Source organism: Stylophora pistillata, chromosome 3 (assembly GCF_964205215.1).
Source record: "Stylophora pistillata chromosome 3, jaStyPist1.2, whole genome shotgun sequence".
NCBI classification, from domain to species: Eukaryota; Metazoa; Cnidaria; class Anthozoa; order Scleractinia; family Pocilloporidae; genus Stylophora; species Stylophora pistillata.
In genome coordinates, this window is record NC_142521.1 from 5126013 (window position 1) to 5143798 (window position 17786).

Sequence of the window (17786 nt, forward strand, 5' to 3'; positions counted from 1 at the left end):
AAATAAAGAGATTTACTGTTGTCGACTCTTTACAACGATGGATTTTTTAATTTCATGATCTGTATCACGAATTCTCGGCTTTCGGCTTTCCGTAGAAATAAACTCAATATATTGAATGGTTATATTTTGAAGCCAGTAAACTCCTTCTAACTCCGCCATGGCCGGTCCCAAGCCCGGATGAGAAAGGAGGAGGGTTGGGTGTGGGGCTAGCAACCTCACACCGTAAAAATTTTGCATACTACAGAAACGCCAACAACGGACCAAAAGACTACTGCCCTGAGAGGGGAATGGACCTCGTCAAGATGACATATGACGCCGTGTGGTAAAAGCCGTGAGTCGAAAGAAGCCACAAGGCCGACCCCCCTTCTATCGAAGGTTCAACTCTAACGTCAAGTCAGTAGTTCTGTATAGAGCGAAGACATAAAAGACCACGAAGACCACCATCAGGAAAGTGGAGACCTCCATCAACAGCTGCCTGAGAAGGATCCTCCAGATACGCTGGCCCGACACCATCAGCAATGCAAGCCTGTGGCAGCGTGCCAACCAGCTGCCAGCTGACGAAGAGATCCGGCGTAGAAGATGGGGATGGATCGGGCACACCCTGAGAAAGCCAGCCAACAACATCACAAGGCAGGCGCTGAAGTGGAATCCCCAGGGGAAGCGAAAGAGCGAAAGAGAGTAAGGCCAAGAAACACTTGGCGCCGTGACCCCGACGCCGACATCAAGACCTGGAGACAACTTGAAAGAGCAGCCAAAGCCAGAGCACTCTGGCGGAATGTTGTCGGCGGCCTATGCTCCAGGAGGAGCGATGGGCTTAAGTAAGTAAATTCCTTCTCAAATCGATTTTGTCAGATACTTCTTGAGCTCGTTTATAGGCCAAAAGGTTTTCCGAAAATGTTTGCAGAACACTTCGCAAAAAATAATTTGAAGTTCGTGATATGGATTTGTCTTGAAATTCTTCCGACTGGAGTGAAATTAAAGTGGAGTCATTTGGAAGATATCTTTATGGACGCATTGTAAAGGAAATTTTAAAGATATAATTATAACATAATTCCTTACAGAAATTAGGCGATCAAATATGCGTGTGAATCTAATTTCTGGTACATGAAAAACGTAAAATGTATTAAGGAATATGATGGTACGTAACGTTTCATTTACATTCTCTTGTTTGGCGGTATTTGAAAATTTTTTTAATCTACTTTTCTTGACTTTTGAAAATGATTTACAGTGGATCACTTGATCGTCTGTATCGCACATTGTGGGAAGCTGAACGCGACAAAAACAACTAAGAAGCGAAAAAAAATTTCTAGAGACGGGACAATGCAAAGTCGAGAAAAGGGCTACCAACCCGATCCTCCATAGTTGTCAGTGATAACTCGTTTTCCTCTGAGACTGTTCAGTGTTTTCCTTCTCTTCTGTTGTTTGAAGGCGTTCTCGTCAAAACAAGATCGCGAAACAATAAATTAACTAATTAACGGACGTTAATCATCGCAAAACAAAAAATACGAAACAAAGATAACTGGCAAGGTTTTCTGTTTAATTCTTGGTTTTTCTGTTTAATTCTACTAAAGTGTTGGAATTGATCGAAGTAGATGAAAAAGTCATATGAATGCATAACTTTTAGACTGACTGTGAATGAATTTCTACTCCTTCAAACAGATCTCGTGTTGATTTACTATCCGATATTAGTATAATTTCAGAGCTGAGCAAAGAGTTTCCAGCAATCTGATTGGTGGAGCGGTTCCTTATACGACGCGATATAAACCGCTCCACGCGGTTTATATAAAATGTTAAAATAAAATGTTAATAAATGTTACTAAAATGTTATGATTTTAGAAATTTCTCTTTTGTTCAGCTCTGAAATTACACTAAAACCGTTATTCGCCTCAGGCTCGGTGAATATTGTCGAATAATCCCCTCGACTTCGTCTCGGGGATTATTCGACGATATTTACCTCGCTTTCGGCGAATAATTGTTAAATAATATTTATCAGTGATGCACTATGTGCTCGCGATCAACCATCAACCAAAGCTATTGTAATCATAAAACTTGAAGAGTACTGTAAGACAATAACAAAAACCTGTCGGTGCAATCAATGCTTAAACTGAGGACTCGTTATGAGATATAAGTTACTTTCCATTTTTCCTTCGATTTCTGAAGGAATCTCGATAAATTACTTAAAAGGTTATTGTTTCGTCTCGGCAACCCCTACCCCCGCTCAGAGACGTAATATGTTGTCAGACCAGTTCCCCATTTTCAATTATGCCTCACACTACCCCCCATAAAGACTTTCTTGAGAACTGAGTCCCCGTTCCCTTCCCCTCCTCAGTTGAGGTATTTACCCTCCTTTCATCATCAGATGCAGGTTGGAGATTCTAACTCTACCTCGCATTTGCATACAATCGGAGGTCACGTGAGATAGCAGGCATGCGTATCCGAGCTCAGTGCGAGTTTGTTGTCCGAGTAAACAGTCACGCTTTAGTTCACCAGTTCAAAATCTGTTTAAAAATCGGTCTTTTAACCTCTGCTATCACGTAAAATCGGCATGAAAATGTCTAAACCTACTGAAGAAGTCAACCTTGATTCAGACGATGAAGGAAAACAACCTGAAAACCCTCCAAAGAAGATCTTCGTGAATGACGATCAAAGAGCCTCGGGATCGGCCGTGCCACCCGAGCAAACCACCACCTCAATCAACGAGATAGCCCTCCTAACAACGGCTCTCCATCAACAAAAGACTTCGAAAACCCCTTCCGTGAAGGGAAACGGACCAGGGCCGGTCAAACGACATGCAACCCAGACAGATCTTCCCGCCAAAAAACGGCGCCATGTTTGCTCCTCGAGCAAAGAGCATGTTGACGACGATGACCGCGACCCTGAAGAATTGATGAATGAGATCATTGATGAAAACAATGGTTCAGATCCTTCTGACAAAGAGCTCGACTCTGATGACCCAGATGTGGATGAAACGTTGGCTGAACTCCAAAAAGAGTACGAGTCAGATGACACCCCTGGAGCCAAGCTCCAGCACAATCAGCTTGCTAAGCTAACTGACAAAATGCTTAGACATCGTATGTCTGATAAAGCATTAAAAGACAAGCTGGATCGCCAAGAAAGGCCAGAAAACTGCAATAATGCTAAGCCTACCAGGGTTAACCCGGGCATCTGGCGAAAGCTCAGGGATCACACTAAGAAAAGTGATGCACAAATGTATAAAATTCAACAAGCCCTTATAAAAGGCATTATACCAGTGTTACGTATGACTGACCTGTCCATGACGGGGAATCTGAGCAATGACCAACTTCAAACAATGAAGAAAATGGGCCTTCAAGCCCTATCTCTGCTATCACATGCAAATTATGAGATTAATGTGCAGAGGAAACAACTTATGAAGTCAGACATAGGGAAGGATTATACATACCTATGCTCCTCTCAGATTCCTTTCTCTGACATGCTCTTTGGAGATGACCTCCATAAGCAACTGAAGGATATTGGTGACCAGAACAAGATTGGTGCCAAAATCCAACCCAAAGACTACCACAGCAGTAACTACAATTCTTTTGGTAGCAAGTACTCTCACAGGAATTCAAAAAACTTGAGAGGCCAGGGCTTTAGGCCCTGGAAAAGGAAAGACGGTCAAAAACAGGGCACAAAACATCGACAACAGTCGAAATCGACCTAGAGAGCTCTAATGACCTGGTAAGCGACATCCATGTTAAAATCTTTACAGTTTGTAATATATCTAAATTTGTAGCTACCTGGAGGCTGATGACCTCTGATAGTACTATCCTTGAGATGGTAACTGGCTATTGTATAGCCTTTGTTTCAGAGCCTTTTCAAACTGTCGTTCCCCAAATTCACTTCTCCAGAGGAGAAGAAGAAATTATTGAAACAGAGATTTCTAAATTGTTAACTAAAAATGTTATCGTGGAAGCCACTCATTGTGAAGCCGAATTCATCTCCACGGTTTTCACACGACCCAAGAAAGATGGATCATATAGGTTAATTCTAAACTTGAAAAGGCCAAATGAACAAGTGACCTATAAACACTTTAAGATGGAGTCACTGCAAACAGCGCTGCCCAATTGATTAAACAAGGCTCATGGATGGCAGTTCTCGACCTCAAGGATGCGTACTACTCAGTTCCTATAGTAACTGATCATAGAAAATATCTCAGATTAATTTTCAAAAACAACTTGTATGAATTTACTTGTTTACCCAATGGGCTATCTAGTGCCCCAAGGTCCTTCGCTAAACTTGTGAAACCAGTTTACGCCTCCCTTAGATCAAGAGGCTTCCACCTGGTGGGTTACATTGATGTCATCCTCTTGCTAGCTGATACACCTCAGAAGCTTGATAAACAAGTTAGCGATACCATTAAATTGCTAAAATCCCTAGGTTTTACTGTCCATGACACTAAATCAGTGACAAAACCATCACAACAAGTCAAGTTTCTGGGATTTATTCTAAACTCTGTTACAATGGATATCACCATGGTCCCTGATAAAGTTGATAAATTAAAAAATGCATGTAGAAGTCTTTTAAAATATCACAGACCTGTACCCATCAGAGAAATTGCTTCTGTGGCAGGCCTCATGGTTGCCTCATTCTCTGGAGTGTATTATGGACCCCTTTTCTACAGGTCTTTAGAGACTGATAAAACTAATGCACTTAAATCACAAGAATGGAATCTGGATGGGGCAATGACTATCTCACCTCTTGCTCAGAAAGATCTAGAATGGTGGATAAGGGAAAGTGACCTTTTTCCCTGCCCATTAGCCTTACAGCTACCTGAACTAACCGTAAAGACAGATAGTTCGCTTTCGGGTTGGGATGGCGTGATTGAAGGCACTGATTCCATAGCAAAAGGACGGTGGTCACCAGATGAATCGCAAAACCACATTAATTTTCTAGAACTGAAAGCCGTGTTTCTATCACTGAAATCCTTATGCAATCATTTGCATGACAAGGTTATCAAAATTTTATGTGATAATACTACATCAGTCTCCTACCTCCAAGATATGGAGGTACTCATTCCCCACAATGTAATGATATGGCAAGGGAGATCATGCTCTGGTGTAAAGAACGAAGCTTAAAACTGTCTGTTTCCCATTTACCCTGCATTCTTAACACTGAGGCTGACCAAGCAAGCCGGCAACATGACAGCAACACTGAGTGGTCTCTTGCTCTAGTCTCCTTTCAACACCTTACAAACATATGGGGAATGCCGCAAATAGACATGTTTGCCTCTAGACTAAACCACAAAGTCCAGAAATATGTAGCCTGGAAACCTGACCCAGGTGCCATAGCGATTGATCCCTTTACAATTGACTGGTCACAATATCAACTAATATACTGCTTCCCACCTTTTAGTCCCATAGGGAAAGTCCTTCAGAAACTTCAGTTCAACAAGGTGTCTGCAATCCTGATAGTTCCCTATTGGGAAACTCAGTTTTGGTACCCGCGCCTACTTCACATGCTTCAGGACAAGCCAATAAAGATAATAAACAACGGGAAAACACTGACGCTACCTCACAATCCCGAGGAAATACACCCTCTTTACCCAAAACTACAACTCCTTGGCTGTCTTGGGTCAGGCTAGCCCTGACAAAACAAGGCATTACAGGTGAGCCACTTGATATTATACTCCAGTCGTGGAGAACAGGGACCCGCAAACAATACCAAACATACGTTACCGCATGGGTGAAATTCTGTGAGGAGCATACTGTACACCAGATCAATCCAAGCCTTCAAAGTGTTCTTCAGTTCTTGCCTCACTTATCTAAGTGTACCGGATACAGTACTGTGGGAAGAGCTAGAAGTGCATTATCAAGTTTCATTGTTATTGACGGTATTAAGCTGGGCAGCCATCCTGTTGTCTCCAGATTCATGGCAGGTTTATTCAACATCAAACCTGCATTACCCAGATATGAAACAACATGGGACCCACAACAAGTACTTGCTTATCTAAAAGATTTCCCCGATGTTCACGATATCACACTGAAACTTCTCACGCAAAAACTAGTCATAATCATGGCCCTGGTGTCTGCTCAAAGAACACAAACACTACAGTTATTATCTTTGGATAGCATGAATGTACAGTCAGAACACATATCATGTACCATAACTTCTTGTCTTAAACAAACCAGAAGCAGCGGGGGGAAGAACAGACCTTTGTCTCCCATTATATTCAAACGTTACGCTCTGGATAAAAAACTCTGCGTGTTTACTTTCTTAAATGTTTATATTGAAAGAACTTCCTCCCTCCGAAAGGACTGTCGTCAATTGCTTATTTCCTATGCTAAGCCTCATGGACCAGTTTCTAGAGACACCATTGCTAGATGGATTAAACAAAGCATGAAATCTGCAGGCATTGACACTAGTGTTTTTAAAGTCATAGCACACGATCAGCTTCAACCTCTGCAGCCAAAGTGGCAGATGTCCCTATTTAAGATATTATGGCTACAGCTGGCTGGAGATCAGATTCAGTCTTTGCACGGTTCTATAATAGACCAGTTGTGAAGCATAACAATTTTGCAGAAGCTGTGCTTGCCAGCAAATAACATTCAGTGTTATTTTACTGTTATTGCACATGTTCAGTATGGCTTTACCCATAAAATCTATTGACCACTGTGTAAAAGTTTATGTATATCATTTTTCATTTGAGGGCTGATTTTGGGAGACTTTGAGCTCTAAAATCTCACGTGACCTCCTATTGTATGCAAATGCGAGGTACAATTGGAAAATTAAACGAAACTTACCTTTAAGTTGAAGTTTGATAGAGATCTACCGTAGCATTTGCAGGAATGAGGAGGTCACATCCCTCCCTATACCTCATAGTACCCTGGGCCTAGGTGTATGCCTTCAACTACATTCTACAAAGTCATCCCAAATACTTTAAAGACTGAGCTCGGATAGGCATGCTTGCTATCTCACGTGACCTCCTCATTCCTGCAAATGCTGCGGTAGAATCTCTATCAAACTTCAACTTACAGGTAAGTTTCGTTTAATTTTCCAATTTTACCACAACAGGCAGTAATGTTGCAATCTGATTGGTCAATTTGCGGTTGTTGGTAATTATAAGGGTAAAGACAACGCTGATCGCGTCAAAGTGTCACGTAACGTGTCACGTACTGAAAGAATCGTTTTATTTGACGTCGATATTCTTATCGACAACTGCAATTGTTGCTGACTCACAACGTTTTGATCGCTGCGATGACAAATATCGTTGTCGATAGGAGTACAAACCACACTGAACCACTGTTGATTTGTTAACTAATTCTATCGGCAAATTAACCAGTCTTGTAGCATATCCACGTTCATTTCTTTCCCCTCCTCTAGACAGAGATACAAGAAAAATCACGTGGGTTGGTGTGGACCCTTTTCGCTCCCTCTAAAGATGTCTGTCTTGGGAATAACATTCCATTGAGCCATAAGTATGTTGACGTCCGAATAAATACGAATACAAAATGCGCCAGACTTGAGATAATGTATTGTCTTGAATTTTGTTCTGGAGAACGAGGCCAGAAAGGCTAATTTAAACTTAAACAAAAGAATATTAATTTGGCAGCCATTTATGAAAGTGGTCTATAGTTATCTCAAATGCAATAATACAATAAGAAACTGATCTGCTTGGTAATGTTTCTTAGTACAGTCGAAGCTCTCTTAACGGACACTCTCGTAAGCGGACAGCTCTACTTACGGCCGCCTTGTTTGAAACCCCGTTTTAACTCCCATACAAACTCTGTATTTTTACATTCTCGTAAGCGGACATTCCCGTAAGCGGCCGCCGTTACTTTCAGGGATTACGACTTAGACTTTTTCTTTGTTTTTAAAGGCCCATTTCCATCCGAGATGCCTTGCGCGTCCGGATCATTTTCATATATGAAAAATACGCTATTTTCCTCGTAGTTGCGGAATCGCTTTGATATCTTCTTCCATCTTAATAATTAGGGCTTTCAAAGTTCCATCTTGAATCATGTGCGAACAACAAACTATCGTAGTATCCATATCAGTAAATAGTTTTTAATTCTTACATGTATGACGGTGAAAAACGTCATCTGAAAAGTTGATGCCGCCGAAGAAGCGGTCTAGAGGAAGGCCGAGTCTGCCCGGCTCGGCAAAGGTTATTCGACTTCGAGAGTCTGTGTATGATTTATGGAGGGCAAGGAAAACAACCATGGGTTTCGATAACACTACAGACTGTACTTTTGCAGAAATGTTGTTGCATTGTTCCTACGATGGAACTAGAGACTCCGGGGAGATTTTTTCGAGGTGAGAATAGTTATTTGACTGATTTTTACTTGAGATCCTGAGATATGTATGTAAGCGATCTCATTTGTACAAGTCATTACTCTATAATTGAAATGCGTAAAGTAAATCAGTTTTGGCCAATATTGGTTATTAGTTTATATTTTATTTAGTGTTGAGGCCGAACAATTTCCTTCAACATCGAGTAAGCTTTGTACAAGTCTTAAACACAGACTCGATTTATGACTTTTCAGTCTCAAATATTTAACTGCAAATTTGTTTACTGTGTTCTTCACCAAATCTTTGTTTTTCTTTTTAATAGTGTTTGTGAATGACTATCAGAGTTTGCCATTTAACAATAGCGCGATTCCAAAACAAAAACAAACGACTGCAAAGGATCTCGGATGGAAATGGGCCAGTAAGCCCTCGTAAGCGGACACCCGAAAGAAAATCAACAACCTCCGTACAGTATCTTGTTTTTATCAATCGACCATTTTACATTACCGTTCGTCACAATGATTTTACAGTAATTGCAGTACCATATTTCAATGTTTGTTTTGTCGTCATTCACGTCTGGTTTCATTTCGAAGCATATGCGCTTGTGACTGGAATATTACAACGTTGTCAGCACATTGTAGCCAAGGCACTCAAGTTTCGATTTTAGCCAAGGCAGAGACATTTTAGTGTCACCATTAAAAAATATACTGGCAAGGAATTTCTAAGCCGTATCCGGCTCCTCTGTTTATTCGCTTTCCCCTTACATCAGTCTTTCCTGAGGCTGTAAATGTTGGATATCTTGACGTTGGTTACAATTATGATTTGTTATTTTTGAAAATCACTGAGATGCATTCCTAGTACTGCAGTATACAGTACTGTAATACTGTTCAGTAATCGTCATTATCGTAGGATTGTATAGGGCGCAACAAAATAAAAGTGTCATATAATACCGCTGTATTTTTTTTGTATACCAATATTTATTGTTAGCTGGGCAAGCCTCCGTAAGCGGCCATCTATCTCCTACACCCCTAGTGGCCGCTTACGAGAACCATTCTCGTAAGTGGCCAGCTCCAGTTACGGACATTTTTATCCCGTCCCGAGGGTGTCCGCTTGTGAGAGCTTCGACTGTATTACGATGCAGCGGGTGTTTGTTTCTACAGCCTCGTTTGCACGTTCAAGGAAAGACGATAGAGTTATCCTTTCGGTCAAACAAGAGGACTATTATTGGATGATGAGCATATGATTTCCAAACGAATGAATCTTTCAAAATTATCCTGATTTTTCTATTCTTTAATGGTGATGAGTGAGTTCTGATAATTTGTTTTAAAGGAATAATTCGATATCCACGATTTTATAACAAGGGTAGAACGAGTAAAGACTACGGTTCCATGTCGGAGAAGCAACAGCTTAACGTACTCTTCCTGAAAGGATCAGCTGTGCGTGCTTCGGATTCGAAGCTTAACGTTGTCGATATACACAGAACCGAAAACTCTGAATATTTCGGAAAATATTCCGTCAGGAAGGTGGTTCGTGGCAGGACTCGCTCGTGGGTGTTTTGTTCTACCCTAACACTCTCCAAACACTCCTGGACATTTAATGAAAACCTTCATTTTATTTGTAAGTTGTTATGGACAGCATCCCTACATACCTCAGAGGTGCAACCTTAAAATGCCTAGTTTCACACCTTTGCGTCAATTTATCTCGAATGTTGAATCTAAGGTTCTTATCATTCTATTTCTCCTATTTTGCTGTTAGATATTGAGCGATCAAAAGCGCGTTATCTTAATTTTCCCACAATACAGCCATGGTTATTTAAGACATTATGCCTGTGGGGGTGGTACTTCTTCCACGTAGATTCGAGACACTGAGTTCCAGCCTGTGTGTGCGTCAGAAGATCCGTAACCATTACAATTACCGACCCAGAATCCCACGCGCACAACACCTTTGTGGAGTTTCTCGCACACACCCTCGATATGACGGGGGCGGTGTAAATTTTTCTTGCCGCCATTTCCATGTACCATGTAGACTATGCCATCAATTGCAGCAGGAGCTGAGCACTCTACACCGTTGAAGGTGAAATACCATCGTCTGCAGCAATTATGGCAGTTGGAGAGACGCAGGTTGCCACTCCAGAAAACGCGCAGAGCTGTTTTGGCCGACTTTTTGGCGAAAAGGCATTCCTGGAGAAAGAAATGATTACCAAATGTGAGCGATACGAATTCAAAATACTCCTGATGGAAAAAAGTCTTAAATCAAGTGCATTCAACGGACCCTTTGGTTAGTTTTGGTTCATCTCCACAGTTTCGACCTTCTACAACAAAAAAATTACTTTGGCTTATAGCATGACTCAAATTTCTTTGAATCAAAATTAATAGGAAACGTTTATTCAAAGCAATAATGTCAAATACGGTTTTGTAGAATTACAATTAATGAAAAGAAAAAAAAAACCTTTATCAAACCAGTGTCTTTTCCATCGTTCAGATTTTTGAAAACGCACTGTTTCCAATGACCTCCCGGAGCTCCAGGAGGTCCGCGGAGGCCTGGGGTTCCTTTGCTTCCTTTATCCCCTACGTCACCTTTGGTTCCTCGTGGACCCTGTCGTCCTGTGAACCCTTGAGGTCCCATTTTCCCTGGGGGTCCCTGTTGCCCTGGGAGGCCTTGGTTTCCCGGCTTTCCTGCGTCGCCCTTGTCTCCTTGTGGTCCCGTAGAACCTCGAGGACCGGGTGGTCCTGCGATGCCCGTGGGTCCCGCGGGTCCTGGACTCCCGGGAATACCTGGTATCCCTGGAGCGCCAAAGGGAGCACCATAAGCACAGGGTCCATATGGTGGATATGGGTGAGTGCCCTGTACATGTGTAAAGAAAAAAAAAACACAAGCGATAACATTTGTTTCGTGCGCTGTCAGAAATATGACTTCCTTCCTTGTGCACATTCATTACGACAAATTCATTTTTCTAAGAATAAAGTGTTCGCTCATTAAATCATTGTTCTGTATCAATTTTTCCAGTGAGTTTCTCCTTTTCTGTTCTATTTTGGAATGACATTGACTGAGACGAAATGATGATAATGACAATGTTTGGACATATTTGAAAAAATAAACTTATCATGTTACAATTGGATTTGCCACCGCTGCTGTTGTTTTTTGCTGCATAGCAAAAGGCAATCAGGGGTAAAATCTGCCAAAATATCTTAATGTTGGGCGACATGTTCACACCAGCTCGTATGTTGTTTATCCTTTAGCAGCAAAGGACGTGAAATTAAAACAAAGCACATTAAATACGGAAGGGCTGCAAGAGTTAGTATTCTCAGTTTGTTTCTGGTGTTATCAGTGTCACAAAAAGTGACGAAAATACAACTGTTCTCTCGTTCTGGTATTTTAAAAAGGCTCTAAGGAATTGTAAGCAGTTGAAAGTGATTCTCTGAAGAGCAATGGACTGACTGATAAGCGGAGAGAAAAGGTGGAAAGAAAAACTGTTTGTTTATACACACCACAATTAACAAGAACAGCTCAATTATTCGCTTAGGGAACGCTTTGTGAAGAGAGCTCTTACCTTGTTCTTGCGGCTATCAACAGAGGTAAAACTATGACAAAAGAATCAACAATATCACTCGAAACTGTGCGCTGAATTAGAGAAATAGAGAACTTTCCTCGTTCCTTAAAATATAAGATCAGCGGAGAGAGCTCGAATGGCTTGTAGCAGACGAAAATATATTACACCTATTCTTAGCGATGCATTTTATAAGGTCATTGTCAAGTTGACGGTCGTAAAAACATGTTTACAACACGACTAACCGTCGTATGCATAGAATAAGACATGAAATCTGATTGGTTAGATCAACATCAATTCCACCAACCAGACAACACCTTAAATTTCGAGTTTGAACGCATTATCGTGTAACAGTGTGCCTCGAAGAAAAATTTGCTACGCGCTGGGATTTGAGCTGATTTTTGGAGGAAAATCATATTTAATATCGTACTTTTGGTTAAAAATGATAAGTTTTATTGTTTTCGACTCTTTAAAAAGATGGGTTGTGGAATATTTTTCTTTTTTAATTTCATTATCAGTATCATGATTTCTTGACTTTCGGCGCTCCCTAATAAAAACTCAATATATTCAATGGTCTTATTTTGAAGCCAATAAATTCCTTCTAAAATTTTGTCGGAGATCTCTTCAGATCGTTTTTAGGCCAAAAGGTTTACCGAAAATGTTTACAAAACACTTCTTGTAGTTTGCGATATGAATTGGTCTTGAAATGCCCTTGAAATGCCCTGCGGCAGGTGTAAAATTAAAGTGGAGTAATTTGGAACATACCTTTATGTAAAGGCATTTTATAAAGATAATCATAACACAATTCCTTTCAGAAATTATTCGATCAAAGATGCGTGTAAGCATTACTACTGGTACAAGAAAAACGTAAAGTTTATTGAGGAATATGATCTTACGTAACGTTTCATTTACATTCTCTCGTTTGGTGTTATTTTTTTAATTTTTAATCTACTTTTTTTTACTTTTGAAAATGATTTACAATCGATTAAAGTCGAGAAAAGGGCTGCTAACCCGATCCTCCATAAGTCAATTCAGTTGTCAGTGATAACTCGTTTTTTTCTCAGACGGTCAGTATTTTCTTTCCCTTCAGTTGTTTGAGGGCGTTCTCGTCAAAACAAGATCTCGAAACAGTAAATTAATTATGCAGACGTAACGGACGTTAATCATCGCAAAACAAAAAATACGAAGCAAAGTTAACTAGGAGGGTTTTCTCTTAATTCTTGGTTAGCGATAAAGTGTTGGAATTGCTGACCTCTGTCGAAGCTTAAATTATCGAGGCGGATGAAAAAGTCATGAATAGTCTATCATGACCTCTCGACTGATGTTACTCTGAATAGAGAGTCTATTATTCTGTCCTTTGTAGAATTTCATACCTTAAAATTAAATTACTATTATGTGCAGTTTGTGATATGATAGTTTATATTTGTTTTCTTTTGGCTGTTTTCATTGATTAGACAAATTCTGTTCTCGTTTGTGCCTGCCTTTATGTTTTGATTCTAGAAACTTAGAAACATTCATCACGGTGTAATTCAATTACAATTGAAGTCTCTTTACTAACTAGTTAAAAAAGAGTTTTTGTTCATTTGCAACTGTAAAAACTAGGAAATGATAGGAACAGAATTAAAGTTAAAGATTATCGAGGCGAATTAAAAAGTGACATGAATGCAGCAACCTTTAGACTGAAATTATCCTGAGTACACGATCTATTATTCTTTCGGTTGTGGAATGTATTACCGGATTAAAAGTCATTTTTATGTCTAGTTAGTAATATACCAGTTTGTATCTGTTTTACGCTGGCTGTTTCATCTTACTGTTAAAACAACTTCTATTCTCACTTGTACCTGCCTTCATGTCTTGATTTTAAAAACTTAGAAACTGACGTTCATCAGTGTATTTTGATTATAATTGAAGTCTCTTTACTTAGTTGAAAATTTTTTTTTGGAAATAGAAATCTTTCTTAGCATAGATTACTTGTTTATCCTAACTTCATTTGCACAAAAGCGAACTAAATATATCTTATTTGACGTTTTGTTGTGCAGTATCGTTGAGTATTTTTGTCGCGTTCCCAGCACGCCAGACACTGGGTGTAGCGTAACTAGGTTCGCCAGGTCAACCACAGTGAAGTACATGACGGACAGCAGACTCTTACACACGTTTATTGGACTAAAATCATGTAAACAGGCTAGCTGACTTGTTACAACACTTGCGGTAAAAAAATTTGTACAGCAACGTGACAATTTTTACGAGTTGCGCCGGGTAAAAATACTCAGCGATACTACACAACAAAACGTCTAATGAGAGATTTATTATTCAACACGCCAAATTGTTATTTCATTGCGAGCGAGTTTCGCGGATATTTCTGGAGTACAAATATCGCGTGATATTTGTACTCGTCTCGCGCGTTATTTGTACCCCACGAAGCACATTTGGATAATAATTCCTGTTATCTGACTAAGGGTCACTTCCATATGTTCGTGAAATCAAAGTCACGTTCGTTTTATTATCATGGTTCAATTTACCACACTACTCTCAAGTTTGAACAAATAGTTAACATTCCACAGTTTTTTTCAGCTACGAAATAAGGTTTCTGTCTGTCGATCAGGATCAAATTAAGAGTAATAAAAGATAACTAGGAATATTTCACTATGCTAATTATCATGTTGGCATCGTTTACAATTCCTTTGTTGCCTGAGACCAAATTTTAGGAAACTTGAGGGACAAACCGAGAAGCGTGTGTTGTTTGTTGAATTTTCTACCATTAAAATTTAATTGTGTACCCAGGTTTTAATATAACAGTTTCTAATTTATTTTCGCTGGTTGTTTTCATTGTCAAAACACCTGTTCTCACTTGTACTGTCCTTCTTGATTCTAAAAACTTAGAAATATTCATCAGGGTAACTAAAAATTTAGTGTGTTTTGTTTTTGTTCTCCGCCGTGAAAACTAGGAAGTGATAGGATCAGAATATACGTTAATTTTAAAACAGTGAAAATGAAAATCTCTCGCAGTATAGTATACTTGTTTATCCTGACTTTTTTTGAAAAGAGAATTTATTCTTGTTATATGTCAAAAGGTCACTACCACATGTTTATAGAATGGAGTAGACTCGAACATTAAGTTAGTCGTATTGACACAGCGTTCTTTTTTTAACATCATTACTCTTCAGCTGTTTTCATTACCTATGAAATAAAGGTTCAGTTTATCACGCCATAAAGAGATAACTAAATGAGTATTTTACTATGCAAATTGTTTGACTGAAGTGGTTTCGCTCCAACGGAAACAGCTGACTTAAGCTGCTGTTAAATTGGGAAAACACTCAAACGGAACTGTGTTAGAAAGGTCTCCACTGATTTATCAAGTCAAGAGTCTTCCATAGGGCTGAAGTATTAGTGACTTAAGAAGTGAGCAGAAAGCCCAGAGGACGCCATTATCTATGACCCCAAGTGTTTGTGCAAACCGTTGCAACGCCAAGCAAACGTAATCGACCTAATATGATCCAAGTTCCCTTTTCAATCTGCTGAATATCAACTGAGGCCCAATAACCTGGCTTGAGAATTAAAAGTCAACTGAACTATTTTACAACCAAGGCACGATCACGAGACTAAGATACTCTCGACTAGAGAAAAAAAGTTCATCTCCACCTGTGAAATTCTGTGGACTGATTCCGTAATGTGGGCCATAACGCAGCCTTGTTATTAATCCAGTCCCTCGGCTTTGCGTTTCAAAGATCTCGAACTCGTCATGAGCAGAGGTGGTGAAAACAATTTACTAAGTTGTAGCGAACACAAAGTGTTTATCGTTATATAAAGGCTTTAACTTCAATTATATCATCCACTATGTAGCCTTACCGCATAAGAAATTATACTGTATTCAGCTTCTGCTGTTCAATAAATATTTCTGTTCAAAATAAAGCTTAAAAACTTGTCCTGACCCAAAATGAGTACTGCTATGGAAGATCCATGCACCTGAGTCGCCTGAGAGCAAATTGGAGAAGAACGAGAGCGAACATCGAATTAAGCATTGATAAAAATGGGAGAAGGGTTGAGAAAAAAGCCATCTAGTTCATAACCCTCCCTGAAATATATATATTTTTTAGCTTGCGATAGCTCGTTTGTTTGCTCACTGACTGCGTGTCGCTCCGTCATTTCTCATCTTGTCAAAGGAATTCTTCGTCACAATAAGTTTACGGAGTTCACTTGTAATAAATTCCAAAAGCCCAACAATTTCAATGAATCTCGTTGGATTCAACGATGAGCTGTGTGTGTTTTTTTTCAACCGATCCGTTGTCCAAAGAAGTTTATCACGTTTATTGATCGCTAGCTGTATAAATCAGTTTGCTCTTTTCACCCCGCTTGCCTATCAACAAGAGTTTTTGGGTGTTAGTAAGGTGTCTCTAAGAACTGATTTAGAAGTCACGAATTCAGTTCGTGTTAACAAGAGTTTGTCCGTTTGTTGGTATGGAAAACAAAATTAAATGATTGGATCAGACAAGCTACTGAGAAATTTTCACTGGCTGGTAAACTGATAAAAAAATTGGTTCAGGCGAATCAATTTCGAAAGCGAATTAATTCCTGTTAACAAACTGTCAAACTGAAACTAATTGACCTAATTTGAATGTGTCGTCGTCAACTGTCCAAGTAAATTACACCAGTAAACAAAAAGAGAATTCTTTCTTCTTGATATCATGCAAGGCTCATGATCTGGCAAACAATTTTTTTCAATCATTTTAGTTCAACAAAAATATAAAAAAAGGATGTTTGAACGAATCCAGTGAAATAAATGCGAAACATGGACTTTGACGAGTTCTTTTCTTTTGTTTTAGCCGGATCAGGAAAATAACAAGGGAGAAATTTAGTAATTTTCAGTAGCTATGTAGTCAAATTTGATAAACATTTCAATAATTTTCGTGGTTTTGGCGATGGAAGAAACTGTAATATACGCTTCAACACAGAACCATATACAGATATGAATTAAAGCAGAGAGGCCTTTAACGACACAATCAAAGCCCTCGATCAAAGTGGTTACCAAGTGGGAAAGAATTGGCAAAGTCGCCCTCGATGAGACAAGAAAGCGATCAAGTAAATGCATAGAAATTACTCAAACGTCTTGAAATATAGTTCTGAAGCGAATAGTTGTTTGGATTTGTACGGATTTCCCCAAACTGACCACTGAAACTACTTGTTTGAAAATATTTTGCTTTCTGGGTGAAAATATTTTGCTTTCACCATTGCGTCAATGAAGAACATGTAGAGATCGGCCATAAAAAAATCAGTTTGAACTCTTAGAAACCGTGAGCAGTTTCCTCAAAGGAATTTTAAAATCAGTTCATCAAAACTCAGGACAAGCAAGATCAGAGATAAGTTTTTTTCTTAACGACAAAATTGTGCATAATCAAAACATGCATCCGACATTATGGAGAAAAATTCTCTTACCTGCAAATAACTGACGTGCAGTTGGATTTCATACTTTGCCGTCCCCCGACACTCATCGTCGTAATGCGCCCGCCAAACCATAGTCAGTAATGTTTACCATTCTTATAAGTGAAAAGAATCGTCGTTTATATTTCAATTAGTGTTCAAGCAATACCAGAGTAGTGTTAAAGTTCACTTTATCGAGTAAATTGAACGCTGAACGATTGAGAATATCAAAACCGGTAAAATCTTTCAAAACAATTAACACTTGTGAGACAAATTGTTTTTCATAATATTTTCATAAGCCCAAGTTCTTGTTCTTACCAGTTCACTTATCGTGTTGTTGTTCATCACTTTATGTTGGTCGAAACTGACATATCTGCCACAGAGGTAAGAGCGAGATGGGTTTGTGATAAATGAATTTGCCAATCAGTGAATTTTTGGTCTATTAAAGGATATTAGCTCGATCTGAGAAAAATTGGAAAAATTTGAATTTCGTCTAGTATGACCATGCCCTCAGAAAGGAAACACAAAGTTGTTGTTTTCCAAATTTACAGTTATTCAATGAATTAAATGAACTTCT

The 17786-nt window shown here is 39.3% G+C and overlaps 2 protein-coding genes and 1 pseudogene across 3 annotated transcripts; 2 read left to right on the forward strand and 1 right to left on the reverse strand.

Moving 5' to 3' along the window:
• The first annotated feature begins 2387 nt into the window (after positions 1-2387).
• On the forward strand, positions 2388-4539 carry LOC148734219 (uncharacterized). The gene has a single exon (XM_088754949.1). It carries the CDS (start codon positions 2546-2548, stop codon positions 3680-3682), a length of 1137 nt encoding a protein of 378 aa, XP_088611075.1. The 5' UTR covers positions 2388-2545; the 3' UTR covers positions 3683-4539.
• On the forward strand, positions 4107-6607 carry LOC148734220 (uncharacterized; annotated as a pseudogene).
• Positions 6608-9839: 3232 nt separating this feature from the next.
• On the reverse strand, positions 9840-17501 carry LOC148734221 (uncharacterized). 2 transcript variants are annotated; one of them, XM_088754555.1, is made up of 4 exons: positions 17225-17501; positions 11352-11480; positions 10696-11092; positions 9840-10427 (listed from the first exon to the last, which is right to left on the reverse strand). In XM_088754555.1, the coding sequence occupies exons 1-4, from the start codon at positions 17278-17280 to the stop codon at positions 10068-10070; spliced, it is 942 nt and encodes a 313-aa protein (XP_088610681.1). In that variant the 5' UTR covers positions 17281-17501; the 3' UTR covers positions 9840-10067. The 2 variants fall into 2 exon arrangements, with proteins under 2 accessions (XP_088610681.1, XP_088610680.1); XM_088754554.1 differs by lacking the exon at positions 11352-11480 and having other exon boundaries at positions 10696-11091.
• Between the last annotated feature and the right edge of the window lie 285 nt (positions 17502-17786).